The 17,210-nt window shown below is 50.8% G+C and overlaps 1 protein-coding gene across 1 annotated transcript in view; it reads left to right on the plus strand.

Moving 5' to 3' along the window:
• Positions 1-17,210, plus strand: part of CNTFR (ciliary neurotrophic factor receptor) — a 186,169-nt gene that overhangs the window by 50,517 nt on the left and 118,442 nt on the right. The window contains exon 4 of the mRNA XM_018564592.1: positions 1,864-2,094. Coding sequence (XP_018420094.1) covers positions 1,864-2,094 — 231 coding nt within the window. The remainder of the gene's footprint in view (positions 1-1,863; positions 2,095-17,210) is intronic.

Below are 17,210 nucleotides of genomic sequence, written 5' to 3' on the forward strand. Positions count from 1 at the left end.
GGGGGAGAACATTGTGATCTATTAGCTGGCAAGAATGCAAGACGTCTTATAATTAACTGAGAAAGAAATGGAGAGATTGCGAGGACATTAAGATTATTAATTATCGCGCTTTTAATATGCGGATTGGTATGAGACGTTGTGCAGGCCGTTACCCGCCGTCTTATTCCTGTCACATTAAGTGATTTCCAAACTGATGCAAAGTAAACTTTTCTTGTAATGTTTTATTTGCGTCGGGTAGCTCAGCCATAAACATCTCTGCTCAAGGACAAATTGCCGCCATCGCTATGCAGAGAAGATATTCACCTACTTACCTCCAGCTCTCCGGAGCCGCGGCTCGCTGACTTGACGCGGAGAGGTAGTTGAGTATTCTCACCACAGATACCGATACTATCTCCAACGTCAGGATCACTATTGCGACAGTAAATGTCGGAGCTCATGGACATAGAAAGGAAACAAGTGCACATCATTCCATTGTGAGATCCTGCTGCCAACATGTCTGGTTCTGTTCCCGCCAGGGTTGTCCCTATAATGCTTTAGCCTCAGGTGGCATTTTTTGGGTTGTTGGTGACATGGCCCCCTTTCCAGCCAGAGCGTCCCAGTTTACTAAGAGCCGGGCAACCCAGGACACTCTGGCCAGCGTCCTGCCCAGCTCCCGGCAACCAGTGATGTCACCGGTTGTCAGGAGCGAAGCAGGATACAGCCCCATCCCCAACCACCACCCCCTGTTAGAGTGCACGTCAGGCAGCGAAAACCCTAGGGAAGCCCCTGGCTCCCAACCACGTTCTCACCAAGGGGGCCTTACCAAAGACACATTTTTGGCCCCAAAATCAGCTACTTCTTCATTGGGTATAATTTAACAAATGGATAGAAGTGGGCCATGTCCAGGTCTTCAAGACAGTGGGTGCCTTGAACACTTGCACATGGCCCACTTCTTTAAATGGCCTGGTAGGAACCCCTCATAATGGGCACAGCAGGTGTACAGACCCGGGTACTCAGCACAGGGATGGTGGGAGCTCCTCATAATGGACACAGCGGGTGTACAGACCCGGGAACTCAGCACAGGCATGGTGGGGGCCCCTCATAATGGGCACAGCAGGTGTACAGACCCGGGTACTCAGCACAGGGATGGTGGGAGCTCCTCATAATGGGCACAGCGGGTGTACAGACCCGGGAACTCAGCACAGGGATGGTGGGAGCTCCTCATAATGGGCACAGCGGGTGTACAGACCCGGGAACTCAGCACAGGGATGGCGGGAGCCCCTCATAATGGGCACAGCAAGTGTACTGACCCGGGAACTCAGGACAGAGATGGTGGGAGCCAGTGGCGTCACAAGGGGGTGCGGGGGGTGACCTTGTGGCACCATTGCAGGGGGGACACCAAAATGACTGACAGTCATTTTGGTGTCACCCCCTAGGCAGAGGTCAGCCGGCCGGGTCGGAGGTCACAGGAAAAGACTTGCCATAAGAACTTCACCCCGCGACCACATGAAAGGACTCCTAATTCAGTGTAAACTGCAGACTTCCTCCACTTAGAACTCCGAGACCTCCGAATGAATTCCAGGGGACTCCGAAAACTGCTAGAGCCAGCGCATAGGGGCCAAATCCAGAGCAGAGAGAGGGAGAGACTACTCTAATAGGTGGACGAAGCAAGAGCTATGATCCCATCTACACACACCAGTAGGAAGATCAACCAATCCATATGTTTAATGATATAAATGTGACGCACCGAGCATCTAATATGTGTAAGAGGGAAACATTGCAATAATAACTCTTACGTTGCAGATTGTTGGTTAGATGGATGGCATTTGTATGCCCGGTGATATGACTTCATTCCCGTCTTTCATGATCCCTTCTCCTCCACAGATCCCCACATCCAGTACGAGAAGATTGGCTCAGACGCGGTGATAAAGTGCGGATCTATGGACCCCGACTTCGCTGTAACGTGGACTGTAAACGGGACCGACATTACTAATCCCCAGCTGAACGGCTCCGCTCTCCTCTTACACAATGTCAACTTATCACACAGTGGATTCTATTCCTGCTTCGAGGGGTCTTCCTGGAAGGTTTGGCACCAGACCGTTCTCAAAGTCGGCCGTGAGTAGCTCCACTATCGCTTTTTTTTTTTTACTGTTCTCCAAAACTAAAATTGAACTCACGCCCTCGCAGATAAATCTTTTTAGAAGAAGATCTCACTAGGTGGGCGCTTCAAATGGTTGAGGCTCTCCTGGCATGCTTGCAGTCTTCCAGTGCAGGTCACATGACCAATGCCAAGGTTCTGATCACATGGTTTCTGCCAAAGAGTGATGATTATTATTATTATTATTATTATACAGGATTTATAAGGATGAGCAGCTTTGTGGTATCATTGGTGAGGAAGGAGCGTATTTTGCAGATGTTACGAAGGTGGAGGCGGCAGGATTGGATAGGGTAAGCCAGGCAGCTACATCTCTTATCCCTAACCCTTTGGCAGAGATCACATGACCAATGCCAAGGTTCTGATCACATGGTTTCTGCCAAAGAGTGATGATTGGATAGAGTAAGCCAGGCAGCGACATCTCTTATCCCCAGCCCTTTGGCAGAGATCACATGACCAATGTCACCGCTAATATCTGAGGTCTGCAGAATTTCAAATATTTCCCCCCAAAAAATGTTATACATATTTTAAAAGATAATTTGTAGTTTCGATCTTCACAGTTCAATATATTCCAGCAAAGCAGCCTTGTACAGATACATTCCCCTTACCTCAGTCTTTTATTTCCCTATGCTGCGCCCGGGGTCATCCCTATAATGCTGCCTCAGTAGCCGGGGTGGGAGGAGCGGATGCAGCAGGGGGGCAGCCACAGAGTCTCATGTCGCCAAGAGCTTTTGCATTTTGCCGAGCTCCTGGAAACCAGTGAGGTCAGTGAGCTGGGCAGGACGCTAGACGGAGCTGCTGAGGGCGTCCTCCGACACCCGCTTCTGCCGCCCTCACAACCCCCCCATCCCAAATGACAAGTGACCCAGTGACCATTCCCTGACAGCAACCCTACCCACTCAACATCGCCTATTTGGCTGCCCTGTTATCGCAGCCTTAGGTCATTGTAAACATTGCATTTTCTATACTCAACCTGTATGCAGCCTCCATTTTAACTTGAATAGGTTGGACTTGATGGACTAATGTCTTTATTCAACCTCAAATACTATGTAACTGCAGACAAGGACTAAAAAGGACTAACACAACATAGACGTCATCTGATCCATATACCTGTCACCTTCCCTGCCAGATGCTATAAGTCATATGTGCCGCAGTCATGTAATTATCGGAGACCACAAACTGCCAGAAGCAGGCCGGCCCCCTTGTGTTTGCAGACAGGCTGATCATACACAAAGCAGTGTTTACCCCCGGCCTGTACCTGTGATGACAGCTCTAGGAGCACACGGAGGTTCACATTTACATTTGCAGATGTTCTTGGTGTCCTTAGATATATTAGGAGACCTTCGTTCTCCTGCACCTTGGATGAAATCTAATGACTTATCAAATGGGAATTGTTTTGTACTTTTGTCATGTGATCATGTCGGGCTGATGTTGTCATATATAAAAACGGCGCAGTATGAGATCTTTAGGTGATCTGAGGGGGTGAAGGTGCAGGAATTGGGGTGATCTGAGGGGGGAAGGTGCAGGAATTGGGGTGATCTGAGGGGTGAAGGTGCAGGAATTGGGGTGATCTGAGGGGTGAAGGTGCAGGAATTGGGGTGATCTGAGGTGTGAAGGTGCAGGAATTGGGGTGATCTGAGGGGTGAAGGTGCAGGAATTGGGGTGATCTGAGGGGTGAAGGTGCAGGAATTGGGGTGATCTGAGGGGTGAAGGTGCAGGAATTGGGGTGATCTGAGGGGTGAAGGTGCAGGTGATCTGAGGTCTATGAGCTATGTACAGCCCTGTGATGATGTCATTGCTACGGTTACAAGGTAATACCTGGTTGGGGGAAGTCATGTGATCCTCACATTGTGCATTGATATTGTTGAAGAATATATAAAGTTTTTGTGATCGGATTTCGGGCGTGAAGCGCGTTTCCCTTTCATGGGGAGCAGATTTATTTTGGGACTCGCGGCGGCATTAATATTGTATCAGCTTTTTATGAGCTCCGGTGAACTTCGCCTGAAGGTGCCGAACAGAAGATTGAAGTTGATGGATTTTATTTTCAGGTTCTAAGAGACATATTTTTAGGCAAATCGTTTCCTCCGGCCGGCGCGGATTTATGATAATATCGTCAGATGAATCCTGCTGGTTATACATCATATGTGTACATGCCTTACCCTCCCCCCCACTTCCATATTCACATAGCCCTGCCCAGTGCTTCTCTGTAAACTCCACAACTCCACCCCGTGTTATGAAGAAGAGGAGATGGGAGGTGTTCTATAGTCCCAGGAGGCTGCTGGAGACTGGCAGCATCACTTCAGCCTAGGTAAAGCCTCTGGAGCTCACCTTTTCGAGACTCGATATCAGGATAGAGTGGAAGCTGAGGCCTTGTTCACACCAAATGCAGACCAGATCCGGTCGGGTTTCTGCACACGCAGTGTAGTGGGTTGTGCCGCGTTTTAGACGCGTTTTTGATGCGTTTAGGGCCGGTTTTGGATAGGTTTAGGTTTAACATGGGCTTTCAGGCACTTGCATGCGTTTTTGATGCGTTCCAGACCAGATCCAGAGCAGGTAAAGTAGGGCTTGCCGCATTTTTTTCATCCGGTCTGGATCTGGTCTGGATCCGAAACGCTGCGATGTGAACTGGAGGTCAAAATACCATAGGAATACATTGGACGCAGTTTTGATCCGGTCTGCACCTGCTCTGGTCCGGATCTGCTCCGCGCTTGGTGTGAACAAGGCCTTACTATTTGGGGCTGACTTCCAGCACATTCGCCCTGCGTACAGCTGGGCGGATGACGTTCACAGCTCATTGCTGCCACTAGGTGGAGCTGAAGAGCAAGGGAAATTCCTCTACTCCTCGGCTCCACCTAGTGGCTGCAGAGGTCATTTGCACAGCTGTATGCTGGACAAGTGCGCTACAAATCAGCCCCCCCATCCGCCTCTTCCCTAGTGAAACCCTTAATTCCATCCTCCTCTCCCAGCTACGCCCACTGCCTTCCAAAGCAGCCGCGGCCACTGCAAGCCAGATTTCAGCTTTCATCTAACTTGCAGCTCTGGCCGAAATGACAAATGATTTGAGAAGGATCGGCGGGGGAACTGAAGCCGCGCAAGGCCGCTTGTTGACACCAGACAAAGAAGCAGCTCATCCCTCGAAGACGCGTCGCTGGCACCACGGGGACCGCCCTTCGTACGCGCCAGCGATGGGGGAGATAACGCGGGAGACACAGAGTCTGGCACACGGCGTCTCGCCCGCTTCCCTCTGCTCTCCGCTAAGTGGGTAACTCGGTTTGCGACGATGCGACATGAAGTCATGATGATCGGATCTTCACCATAAATTCTATTTATCCTCCCGCGACGCAGCAAATGAGGGGAGAAGGAGATGATATCAGTCTGGGCGCGCAGCGACACATGAATCACCGCGCTCGCCCCGGCCCGCTGAAAAATAACAGCTGCGGATGAGCAGCCATCGCGACGGGCCGGGGAGAAACAAATCTACAAGGAATGAGGAGGCCGAGGAAGAGGGGGGTTCATGGGGAGTAAAAAGACGATGAAGAACAGCCGGGGTCCAAAAAGTTCCAACAAAATGGCCACCACTGAGCATCTGGTCTGACTTAAGTCTGACCTCCGTCCTCCCCTTCAGTCTTCTATCTGACCTCCGTCCTCCCCTTCGGTCTTCTATCTGACCTCCGTCCCTCCCTTCAGTCTTCTATCTGACCTCCGTCCTCCCCTTCAGTCTTCTATCTGACCTCCGTCCTCCCCTTCAGTCTTATATCTGACCTCCGTCCTCCCCTTCAGTCTTCTATCTGACCTCCGGCCTCCCCTTCAGTCTTCTATCTGACCTCCGTCCTTCCCTTCAGTCTTATATCTGACCTCCGTCCTCCCCTTCAGTCTTCTATCTGACCTCCGGCCTCCCCTTCAGTCTTCTATCTGACCTCCGTCCTTCCCTTCAGTCTCATATCTGACCTCCGTCCTCCCCTTCAGTCTTGCACAGTTGTATCGGATCCTCTCCTCTTCCTCTGATATCACTGCACACTGGGAGCTCCTCACAATGTACATTAGAAGCTGCAGCAAGTCACATAGAGCTCCGTCTCATTTCCTGGATGGAGGACGTCCAGCATCATCTAGTGTTTTCCTCCTCTGCCTGACTATCCCTAGTCCTGCCACTTTCATTCATTGGATTTGAGTTCTTTCAATCATGGAGGCCTCAGAGAGATACATATATACAGTAGATACATTTATTTATCTCTATGTATGCATTTCAATCTACCTCTATCTTTTATACAGCGAGGAAAATAGTTATTTGATCCCCTGCAGATTACAGAGAAATGAAAGGTCTATAATTTGTATCATCGGAGACAGAATGTCAACCAAAGATCCAGAAACAAGGACAGAGTATGTTTACTATAACCACAATCATGAAGGAACAGGAAGTGATGTAGGAGGTGATGTAGATCACTTCCCATTCATTCATAATTGAGGATATAATAACCATACTCCGTCCTCAATTATGTACAAACACTCAGCGATCACTGATCACATGACTGCTTGTACCCGCTCTCCATCCTGACACGCTGTCACAGGAGGCTGAGCGAGCGGTGTGTGGAGGAGAGCCCAGCCTCCTGTGACAGCGCTGTCTCCGCCCCCACACTGCTCTGCCGGACCGTGATAGGCGGCCGAGCGGTGTGGGAGGAGAGACGCCGGCCGCTCACAGCGCTCCCCTCCCGCAGCGCTCAGCCGGCTGCCAAACATTTTCTCCTCCCCGTTGGGACACAGAGCAGCGCCCAGCGGGGAGGAAAGAAGCCTGGGATGTGCCGACGTATCGGCAGGAAAATTGCACTTTCGGCATTTAGCCAGAAGTGCCATTTTCGGCCGATATGTTTCGGCGGCCGATATATCGGTGCATCCCTAGTGAAATGTCTTGAAAACTTTAGCCAACCAACCAGTATCTTTATTACCTGTTTTCTAATCCATCTCATCAAAATATGTAATAAGAATGAACACATTTTACCTCCGAGGTCGATCATTTCCAGGGCCGGATTTACTCTCCCTGCCGCCCCAAGGCCAGGTTCCATAGTACACTTCCCAAAATGTGTAGACCGGTGTTAGGAGGGTGCCCCGCCAGCCATGGCATCTCCAGATCTAAAAGCATCTGATGGGGGGAGGGGGGAACCAGAGAAGGGAAAATATAAGCAGATTAAACATTCAGTTTTAAGCCATAAATTATGGGGAAGTTTCCTCGGCCGGCTTTTAATGTGAAGTTTTATCTCCGCTAGTTAGGCAGCCCGTTACACGAGGTCAGCAATTGACGCGCTCGGCGAGATTGGATCTCATTGTCGTTAAAGATCGCCCATGCATCACGCTATATTGTATATCCATAGCTTCTGCAGGGAATTTTATCGGCTTTCTACCAAATGTGACTACAGGAAGAAGCAATATCCTATCATCAGTGGCAGACCTAAGGCACGAAGTGCCCTGGTGCAAGATTTTATCTTGGGGGGCCCCCCTCCCAAAGAGGGGGGGGAGCGCGGGAGCAGATCACACCTCACTGTGCCCCATCACAGTCTCAGGCCCTGGTGCAGCCGCATCGGCTGCACCGGCACTAGTTCTGTATTTGCATGCAGACCACCCTGAGTAACACCCACATGCGATGCTGAGCCTCCATGATTGAAAGACCTGAAATCCAATGAGTGAAAGGGGCGGGGCAAGTGACAATCAGGCTCAGCAGGAAAGCACTAGAATTCAGTGCTTCTCAACCTTTCTAGGGCAGGGACCCCCTTGGTAACATTTGCCAAGTTGTGGTGACCCCCCAACGGTAAAATTTAGGGATGCACCAATACTAGTATTTGCGCTGGCTCTCGGGTGGCCAGCGCCATGTAGTGTGCTGTATTTGCACGCATAGCTATAGTGGACCATTCTTCTACAAAAGAGCGCCTTCCCCCACTCCTACCACTCCCAAACACGACGCGTAACATGACGTGTTAAGCCCGCCCACTCTCCTCACTCCGATCCTCCCTGGCCGCCGCAGCGCCATCTAGTGGCGAGGCCAGAGAACTGACATCGCTGCGCCAGGAGGCGGCTGAAGAGCCTCTCACCTAGCGCAACACATGTGGCGTCCCCCCTCAACAGTGGGCTGTGACCCACTTTTGGGTCGCGACCCACATGTTGAGAACCACTGCGCTAGATGATTTGCTGGCTGGGTGACGTCATCCATCCAGGAAATGAGGCGGAGCTCTATCGGACTTGCTGCAGCTTCTAATGCACATTGTGCGGAGCTCCCAGTATGCGGTGACAACAGGAAGACATTCCAGTCCAGGAGAGGAGCCGGCACGAGTGTGCGGTGAGGCCGGAGTTCGGCTTTCTACGTGGATTGTGTCTGGTCCCGGTGAATACGAGCTGGGAGGTGAATATCAAAGTGAAATGTAATTTTTCTTGTGATACTATCTGCCCAGAGGGAGGCTTCAAGGTTAATCAGGAGTGAAGGAGGCTCAGCGAGTGGAAAGAGGAGGGCAAATTGCATCCTTGAGTTATGGCAGATAAGGGCTCCCAATCATCCATCGCACATCACAGAAATGTATGGAAAGGTGAGCGCAGGGGAAAAAAAAGGATTTGCATAAAGTTTCCTTAAAGTGGAACTTCGAGGGGAAAAAGGAAAATGAGATCTGGTCTGTCACAGGTGGGCTGGTCAAACCCTCTTACCTTTCAGCCCCGATCCGCTGTCCGCCTCCTTTCCCCATGTCGCCGGTCCCCGCCTCCTCCTTTGCTGCCGACGCCGGGCCCCGCCTCCTCCTCCTCCGCTGCTGCCTGTCACTGATTCAGCAGCGGCTGTGAGGAGCAACATGTTGTCAGCGATCTGGACAGCGGCGCGTTCCTCCTCACAGCCGCCAGTGACAAACAGCCGCCAGTATGCCATAGTGACCCAGGCGGCCGGCACGGCATCAGGGGGATGTCCTGGCCGGGCCCCCCTGTGCCCGGGCCCCATAGCGTCCTGTGGCGGTTTGTTCCGCCACTGGTTGTCACCCTCAAGTCTTCGATGGACTTGTCCTTTTAAATGGGGTTTAAGTAACACAAATGAAAACCCAACTCCAGCGAACGCTATTCAGACGGTTCCAGTGTTTCTTTTTCCTTTGAAAAATAGATTTAAAGGAGAACTACGGGGTCAGGGCTTTTCTCCATAGTTCTCCTTGGGGTAACAGGAGGACACAAACTAGCGTCCTCCCGTCACACAAAGCTCAGTATATAGAGAGCTGCTGCTCACTATATACTGAGACGCCGCAGCCGGGACGGATCCCGACATTACTGTCGAGATCCGCCCAGCTGTGTGAGTGACAACTGGCTCCGCCTATCTAGAGGCAGAGCCAGCTGTACCCGGCCCCTCCCCCGTCCGTTCTGCCAGTCAGTGCTGGAGGATCGGAGCGGGGAGGGGGGGGGAATCCCAGCAGGGAACCCTAAGTGACAGTCACGGCTCTCTGCAGGGAGATGATGGAGAAGTGAGCGAGCGAGGGTATGTGTTCACTCACTTCCCGAGTCTCATTGTCACAGGTCGCCTCCAACTATGAGGCTGAGTTATTTTCACTCACTTCATAGTTCTCCTTTAAGTATCAGGCGACCATCCCGGGCACCCCCGGCAGCGTCACTCTACATGGTTTGTCCTAATCCTATCACTGGTCAGCTTGGCCCGCTGGCGATAAAGTTAAAAGCATACAAAAAAAAGGAATCATATAACTAAACATTATCATTACAGGTATCGATCGCCCCCATACAGTCCCCGGGATACAATGCGTCATTCTAGGGGGTCTGTCGGAATTCTCTATCTTCTGATCCTGTCAAATCCTCATCCCATTCTAAGCCCTGATGAAGGGGGAGTGTCGTTGTCCCGGAAGTGTGTTGGCTGTATTTATTTGATTGAATTGTGAACAGTAAGAGGCAACTTTTACACTGTATTTACCTTTTTGGTTTTGTGCGCTTTATTTCTAAACATTGAGTGACCATGCCTAGACTGAGGTGATGTCATCAGTGTGCTGCAGGCAGGTAGAAGCATTCCCTCAGTCTCCCGTCCCCCAGTGATTAGACTGCAGGCAGGAGGAAGCATTTCCTCTGTCTCCCCTCCCCCCAGTGATCAGTCTGCTGCAGGCAGGAAGAAGCATTCCCTCAGTCTCCCGTCCCCCAGTGATTAGACTGCAGGCAGGAGGAAGCATTCCCTCTGTCTCCCCTCCCCCCAGTGATCAGTCTGCTGCAGGCAGGAAGAAGCATTCCCTCAGTCTCCCGTCCCCCAGTGATTAGACTGCAGGCAGGAGGAAGCATTCCCTCTGTCTCCCCTCCCCCCAGTGATCAGTCTGCTGCAGGCAGGAAGAAGCATTCCCTCAGTCTCCCCTCCCCCCAGTGATCAGACTGCTGCAGGCAGGAGGAACCATTTCCTCCGTTTCCCCTCCCCCAGTGGTCGGTCTGCTGCAGGCAGGAAGAAGCATTCCCTCAGTCTCCCCTCCCCCAGTGATCAGCCTGCTGCAGGCAGGAAGAAGCATTTCCATAGTCTCCCCTCCCCCAGTGATCAGCCTGCTGCAGGCAGGAAGAAGCATTTCCATAGTCTCCCCTCCCCCAGTGATCAGCCTGCTGCAGGCAGGAAGAAGCATTTCCATAGTCTCCCCTCCCCCAGTGATCAGCCTGCTGCAGGCAGGAAGAAGCATTTCCATAGTCTCCCCTCCCCCAGTGATCAGCCTGCTGCAGGCAGGAAGAAGCATTTCCATAGTCTCCCCTCCCCCAGTGATCAGCCTGCTGCAGGCAGGAAGAAGCATTTCCATAGTCTCCCCTCCCCCAGTGATCAGCCTGCTGCAGGCAGGAAGAAGCATTTCCATAGTCTCCCCTCCCCCAGTGATCAGCCTGCTGCAGGCAGGAAGAAGCATTTCCATAGTCTCCCCTCCCCCAGTGATCAGCCTGCTGCAGGCAGGAAGAAGCATTTCCTCAGTCTCCCCTCCCCCAGCGATCAGACTGCAACATTGTAACTTTGTAGCAAGTGAGGTGAGAGGATGCAGCAGGGGGCTGACCTGTGTCAGACATTTGTGAACATGACCAAGTACTGCACAGACACCGGGATTTACATGATTGTGTCACCTCAGTCCAGGAAGTGGATGGTGACCCTGGACGATGCCTGGACAAAGATGGCGCCGTCCTGGAAAGCAGATGAAGTCAATGTCGGGGGGAGTCATATCCCTGACACATCACTTAGCACGCCGCGCTTAGCATGGAAACATATATGTGATGACAGGTCTGCTCTAAATATAACCGAAATACGCACCCGTGGTCGCGGAATAAGAGCGCGGTGCCCCCCGGAGAGACGGGAAGTGAACAGTTACCATCACCCGCTGTGCCGCTCGCCCGGAATTAGAGGAACGGCGGAGCCCAAGGGCGCCGCATCTGCCGGAGGATTGGCAGCCAGCGCCGGTCACGGCGACACCGCTGCTCCCTGTCTGGGCTCATCGACTGCGTAATTGCTGATTGGCCTCAGAGGGAGAGCTCAGCCGCCGCGCTGAATATCGTTTCTGATGTTGCCATGGAAGGCGCCGCGCACAAACAGATGAGGCCGCAGATCCGGCCGGTGCGCGATGAACGACGTTGTCCCCGAATGCTCCAGCACCAGGTAGTGGTCACGTGACGTCATTTCCAGCCCAGACACTGAAACCGCTTCGTGTTCTGTGCAGACGGTTCCGGGCCATTCGCGCGCTGTAGAGCCCGACAACGCACGTTACAATCTGTAATATGAGGACTTCCTTCCCTCCGGTCTCAGCTCAGGCTCCTCGCGCGGATTTGATGGCATTGTTTATAATTAGGGTGGAGTGCCCCTTTAATACACCCCCTCCCTTCCCCCTCTTCAGCACCATGTACCGGGGAGCTGGGGGTTGTCTGCTCCCTGATGCTGCGCAGTCATGTGGAAGGATTCTTCTATCCAATTATCAGAGATTAATCCGCCATGAAAGAGTCTTCGCCGGCGTTCTCCTCGCGTACAAAGACCTGAAACGCGTAATGAAAGCTCCTTGTAATGGGGTCCCCTGGCGGTCCTTGTCTGCTGAGCTGTCTGTGTGTGTTCTCCTTCACCGCCGCCTGTCCGGGAGTCTTCTCATCATCCTCATCATCTCCACCTCGGCCTCCTGATCCCTGACTCTACTACTCCTGCACCCCAATGTGCCGCAGCCAGGAGCCGGGGACCCGTCCCATCCCCCAATATATAGGAGTGTCTGTAAAACCAGTGCCAGGAGAAGACTTCCTTCCATCTGTATCTTCCTCCTTCACCTCCCTTCCTAATCTTCCTCCTTCACCTCCCTTCCTATCTTCCTTCTTCTTTATCTTCCTCCTTCACCTCCCTTCCTACCCTCCTTCCATCGTTATCTTTCTCCTTCACCTCCCTTCCTATCTTCCTTCTTCTTTATCTTCCTCCTTCACCTCCCTTCCCATCTTCCTTCCATCGTTATCTTCCTCCTTCACCTCCCTTCCTATCTTCCTTCCATCGTTATCTTCCTCCTTCTCCTCCCTTCCTATCGCCCTTTCATCCTTATCTTCCTCCTTCACCTCCCTTCCTAATCTTCCTTCTTCACCTCTCTCCCTATCCTCCTTCCATCGTTATCTTCCTCCTTCACCTCCCTTCCTATCTTCCTTCTTCTTTATCTTCCTCCTTCACCTCCCTTCCTATCTTCCTTCTTCTTTATCTTCCTCCTTCACCTCCCTTCCTATCTTGCTTCTTCTTTATCTTCCTCCTTCACCTCCCTTCCTATCTTCCTTTGATCTGTATCTTCCTCCTTCACCTTCCATCTTCCCTTTTTCTTCCTCCATTTCTTCTTCCTTTGTTCTTTTCCTTCTTTCCTTTTCCTTCCCTAGCTCCCTTCCTTCTTTTCTTTCTTCCTTGCTTTTTTCTTCCTCCTTCCTTCCTTCTCCATCTTCCTTCTTTGCTTCATTCCAGCTTTTCCATTCACCTTCCCCACCTTCCTTCCTTAATTTCTTCAATTCTTACTTTCTGCTATCTCTCTTCTTATTTTCTTCCTTCCTTCTTTTCTTGCCCCCTTCCTTTCTTCTCTTCTTCCTTCCTCTTTTCCTTTCTTCCATCCCTAGCTTCCTTTCTTCTTTTCCTTCTTCCCTCCTTCTCTTTCTTTCTTTCCTTCCCCCTTTTTTCCTCCCATGCCTCCCTCCCTCTCTTACTTCCTTCCCCTTTCCTTCCCTTCTGTCCTTTCTTCCTTCTATACCTTTTTTTATCATCCAAGTTGCTTTTCCATAGAATGTGAGTTGTGACTTTGTCTTTTCTTGTGAACATTAGATCATTCTGAGGTGAAAAGGGCAAAGTCTATGCAGGGATCGCAAGTCTCCCTGATGTTCAGGGAGTCTCCCTCCCTATTAGACAGCAGCTCCCTGACGTCCGCGAGAGAAGCATTTTCTCCCTGAAAGGTTTACTCTGAGTAAACCTTTCCGGTAAGATATCAGGGGGTAAAGTTTCAGAGTGAGGCTTGCCTCCTGGAGGAAGGTCATGTGATCTGTAGAGCAGCCTCCGAACGAGGCTTGCCTCCTGGAGGAAGGTCATGTGATCTGTAGAGTAGCCTCAGAACGAGGCTTGCCTCCTGGAGGAAGGTCATGTGATCTGTAGAGTAGCCTCAGAACGAGGCTTGCCTCCTGGAGGAAGGTCATGTGCTCTCTAGAGTAGCCTCAGAACGAGACTTGCCTCCTGGAGGAAGGTCATGTGGTCTGTGGAGTAGCCTCAGAACGAGACTTGCCTCCTGGAGGAAGGTCATGTGCTCTCTAGAGTAGCCTCAGAACAAATTTTTGTTGATAATATAGAATCAATGATATGTCCTGGTTGTCTAGTTATAGAGAACAATTATTTCATTTGCTGCCCATAGCAACTAGTCTACTGTGTATCAGGGACTTTACTCCTTGGGCTGTCTAATAAATTGTGACCTTCACACTGACAGATACTTCAACATCAATTCACAAATCTGATGTATATATATATTATTATCATTATTATTTCTTTTATATTCTGACGACGGCCGCTGTAAAAAAAACAGAAAGGACACCTCCCTGAAATAAGGTTTTGCAGGCTGGGATGTCTGTCTATGTCCCCTCTGCGCAGCCATCTCAGGTGTTTCCTCTGTCTGACTGTTTGGAAGTTTCAGCTGGTGTTCTCTGCCCTCTGTCAGTGCTCGGTATTGGGCTGTGATCTGATTGGACGGGGCCGCCCTGTGTGATTTACTGCTGTTAGTAGCCGCTGATATAAACTTCAATGGTCTCCAATGTTCCCTCAGTAAATCTCGGCGTTCAATGTGAGCCGGACCGGCAACCAGCTGGCCGAACTATAAACACCCGGCGACCATAAAACATCCAGAAAGACACAAAGTAACAAATATGCCGCCCGTCATCTCCCAACACAAGTATCCGGATCAAACGTCTGTAAATCTAATCCCACCGAAACCTCCCTCGGGCCCCCCAATGTGGAACATTGGCCCTAGAATGGCTGCGCAGCGCCGCGCATGGCTGGGTAGGACGCGAGGCTGCGGGGACACTCGCAGGGCTATTCACTGAAGGGTGAGGAGTGTGGAGGAGGCGGGGGAGGTGAACGATCCAGGACAATATGGCTGAACCAGAGAGTGAGCTGGATGTATATTTTCTGCTTATCTAGATAGGTCTAAAATGTGTCACATTTCTTCCCTTCTATTTCTTTTCTACACTTCCCTTTTTTACCCTTCCTACCACTTCCTTCCCTCTCCTTCCTTTTCTTTGCCTTCGCCCTTCCTTTCTGTCCTTTCCCTTCTTCCTTCCTTTTTCCCCTTCCTATTATTTCCCTTCCTCCTTTCCTTTCCCATTATTTTCCTTCCTTTCCTTTGCCTTCCCCCTTCTTTTTTTGTCCTTCCTCTTCCTTCCTTTCCTTTCCCTCCCCTTCCTCTTATTCCCCTTCCTTTCCTTTGCCTCCCCCCTTGCTTCCTGTCCTCCCCCTTCCTTTCCTTTTTTTTCCTTTCCTTCCCATTCTTTCCTTTCCTTTGCCTCCCACCTTCTCTTAACTATGTTTTATCTTCCCTTCATTCCTTCCTTCCTTCCCATTTCTTTGCTTTGCTTTCCCTTCCCTCCCCTTCATTTTATTTTCTTAACTCCCTTTAGATTTCCTTTCTTTCATTTGCTTCTTATCCCTTCCCCCTCCCCTTCTTTTTTCCCCCTTCTTTTCCTTTGCCTTTACTTTACTTCCGATCCTTTACATTCCCTTCCATTCCCTATCTTTCATATTACTTCCTTCATTCTCCCTTCCTTTCTTTTATCTTCTCTTTCCTCACCTTCACTTCCCCATTTTTCTCTTTCTTCTCTCCCTCCTCCTCCCTCCCCCTTTTCTTTACCTTCCCCTCTCTTTCCTCACCTTCATTTCCCGTCCTTTTCTTTTCCTTCTCCCTTCCTTCCTTTCTTCCTACTTTCCCTGCCCTTCCCTTCCCTCACATTCCTTCCTCCTCTTTCCTCCCTTGTATTGTTACGGTTGACATCCATCTTCTTGGTAAATCCCGCACACGGCTGACACCAACGTGAGAAGAATGCTGACGCATTTCAGGGATAAATTGGTGAATCCTTCCAGCTCCCTGTTGATAAAGATTCCCCCGAGTGTTCCTGGGCATGAAACATGTGAGCATTGGTGGCTGCAATCTCACTGCTAGCTGCCTGAGTGGGAACCTGATATCAAATATCCACTTATACCTCCAAGTCATGTGTTCCTGGACACAGGTTTAGGTCAACCATTGGCTGCAAGCTCTGGCGCTTTCACTGTTCTCTTTTTCAGAAGGACGGCGCCATCTTTGTTCAGGCATCATTCAGGACCACCATCTACTTCCTGGACTGAGATGTCGGCTCACAGACGACAAAGTCATATACATTTCAGTGCTTGCGCAGGCCTTGTCTGTGTTCGCAAATGTCTGGCACAGATCAGCCCCTCATCTTGTGACGCGATACAACGTTACAATGTTGCAGTCTGGGGGAGGGGAGAATTATACTGTTGCTGTATATTGTGACACGTCCTGAATTTTCTTGATGACAGGTCCTCTTTGGGGGAGGGGAGAATTATACCGTTGCCGTATATTGTGACACGTCCTGAATTTTCTTGATGACAGGTCCTCTTTGGGGGAGGGGAGAATGATACTGTTGCCGTATATTGTGACACGTACCTGAATTTTCTTGATGACAGGTCCTCTTTGGGGGAGGGGAGAATGATACTGTTGCCGTATATATTGTGACACGTCCTGAATTTTCTTGATGACAGGTCCTCTTTAGCCTCATGCAGGACCCCATGCGTTTTGTGTGGTTCCTTCAGGAGTGAATAATTGCTCAGTAGCGCTTCTATTGTGCTGAATTTGAATCTTCCTCCCCGCAGACCTTTCCGATAATCAAGATGGATGAAAACTCGCGCTCGGCCGGCTCTGAGGGCCGGAGAAGAGATTTGTCAGTTTTCTTTCTCTGGTGCGTCTTTCGCGTCTAATCTCCGGGAGCTGTGAAGGGCCCCATTCATGGTGCTCTGGGGTCCTCCACCAGAAACATTTTAATGCTTCGAGTCATTCATCACCGAGGGGGGGGGGGGCCTCCTCCCTGCACCTGGCATTGTCCGCATTCCAGACCCCCAAAAACGATCGGCCCGCGCCGGCTTGGGGGCGCAAATCCGTTAAGCTCGGAGAGGGTCTTAATGGGCGCTGCTGAATTAAGTCGTTTGTGCCAGCTTTCCCTCCATTAATTGGCCCCCCGGGGCTCCCTAAAACCCTTTTGTTAATGGTTGGAGGGGATTTACATTCCCGACATTTTCAGGAACAATCTTCTCCTGGGAAAAAATTCCCCCGCTCCTTCATGCGGTCATTAATTTCCCCCGCGGCGCGTTGTGGGATCCGGAGCGGGGAGAAGAGTGTTTTGATTCGGGATAAGTGTTTAGAAATAATTATTTCACCGTCTTCACTCGTCGGACCTCATCTACAGTAAACAAGCTCCAGCCGGACCGGATGCTCGCCATCCTCGGACGACCTGTCGCCTTTTTTTTTTTGGTTCTCCTGCCGCTGTGGGGAAGTTTGTTTTTGTCTCCAGAAAGTTTAACATTTCATCG

Source organism: Nanorana parkeri, unplaced genomic scaffold (assembly GCF_000935625.1).
Source record: "Nanorana parkeri isolate BGI_ZX_2015 unplaced genomic scaffold, ASM93562v1 scaffold763, whole genome shotgun sequence".
Taxonomy (NCBI): domain Eukaryota; kingdom Metazoa; phylum Chordata; class Amphibia; order Anura; family Dicroglossidae; genus Nanorana; species Nanorana parkeri.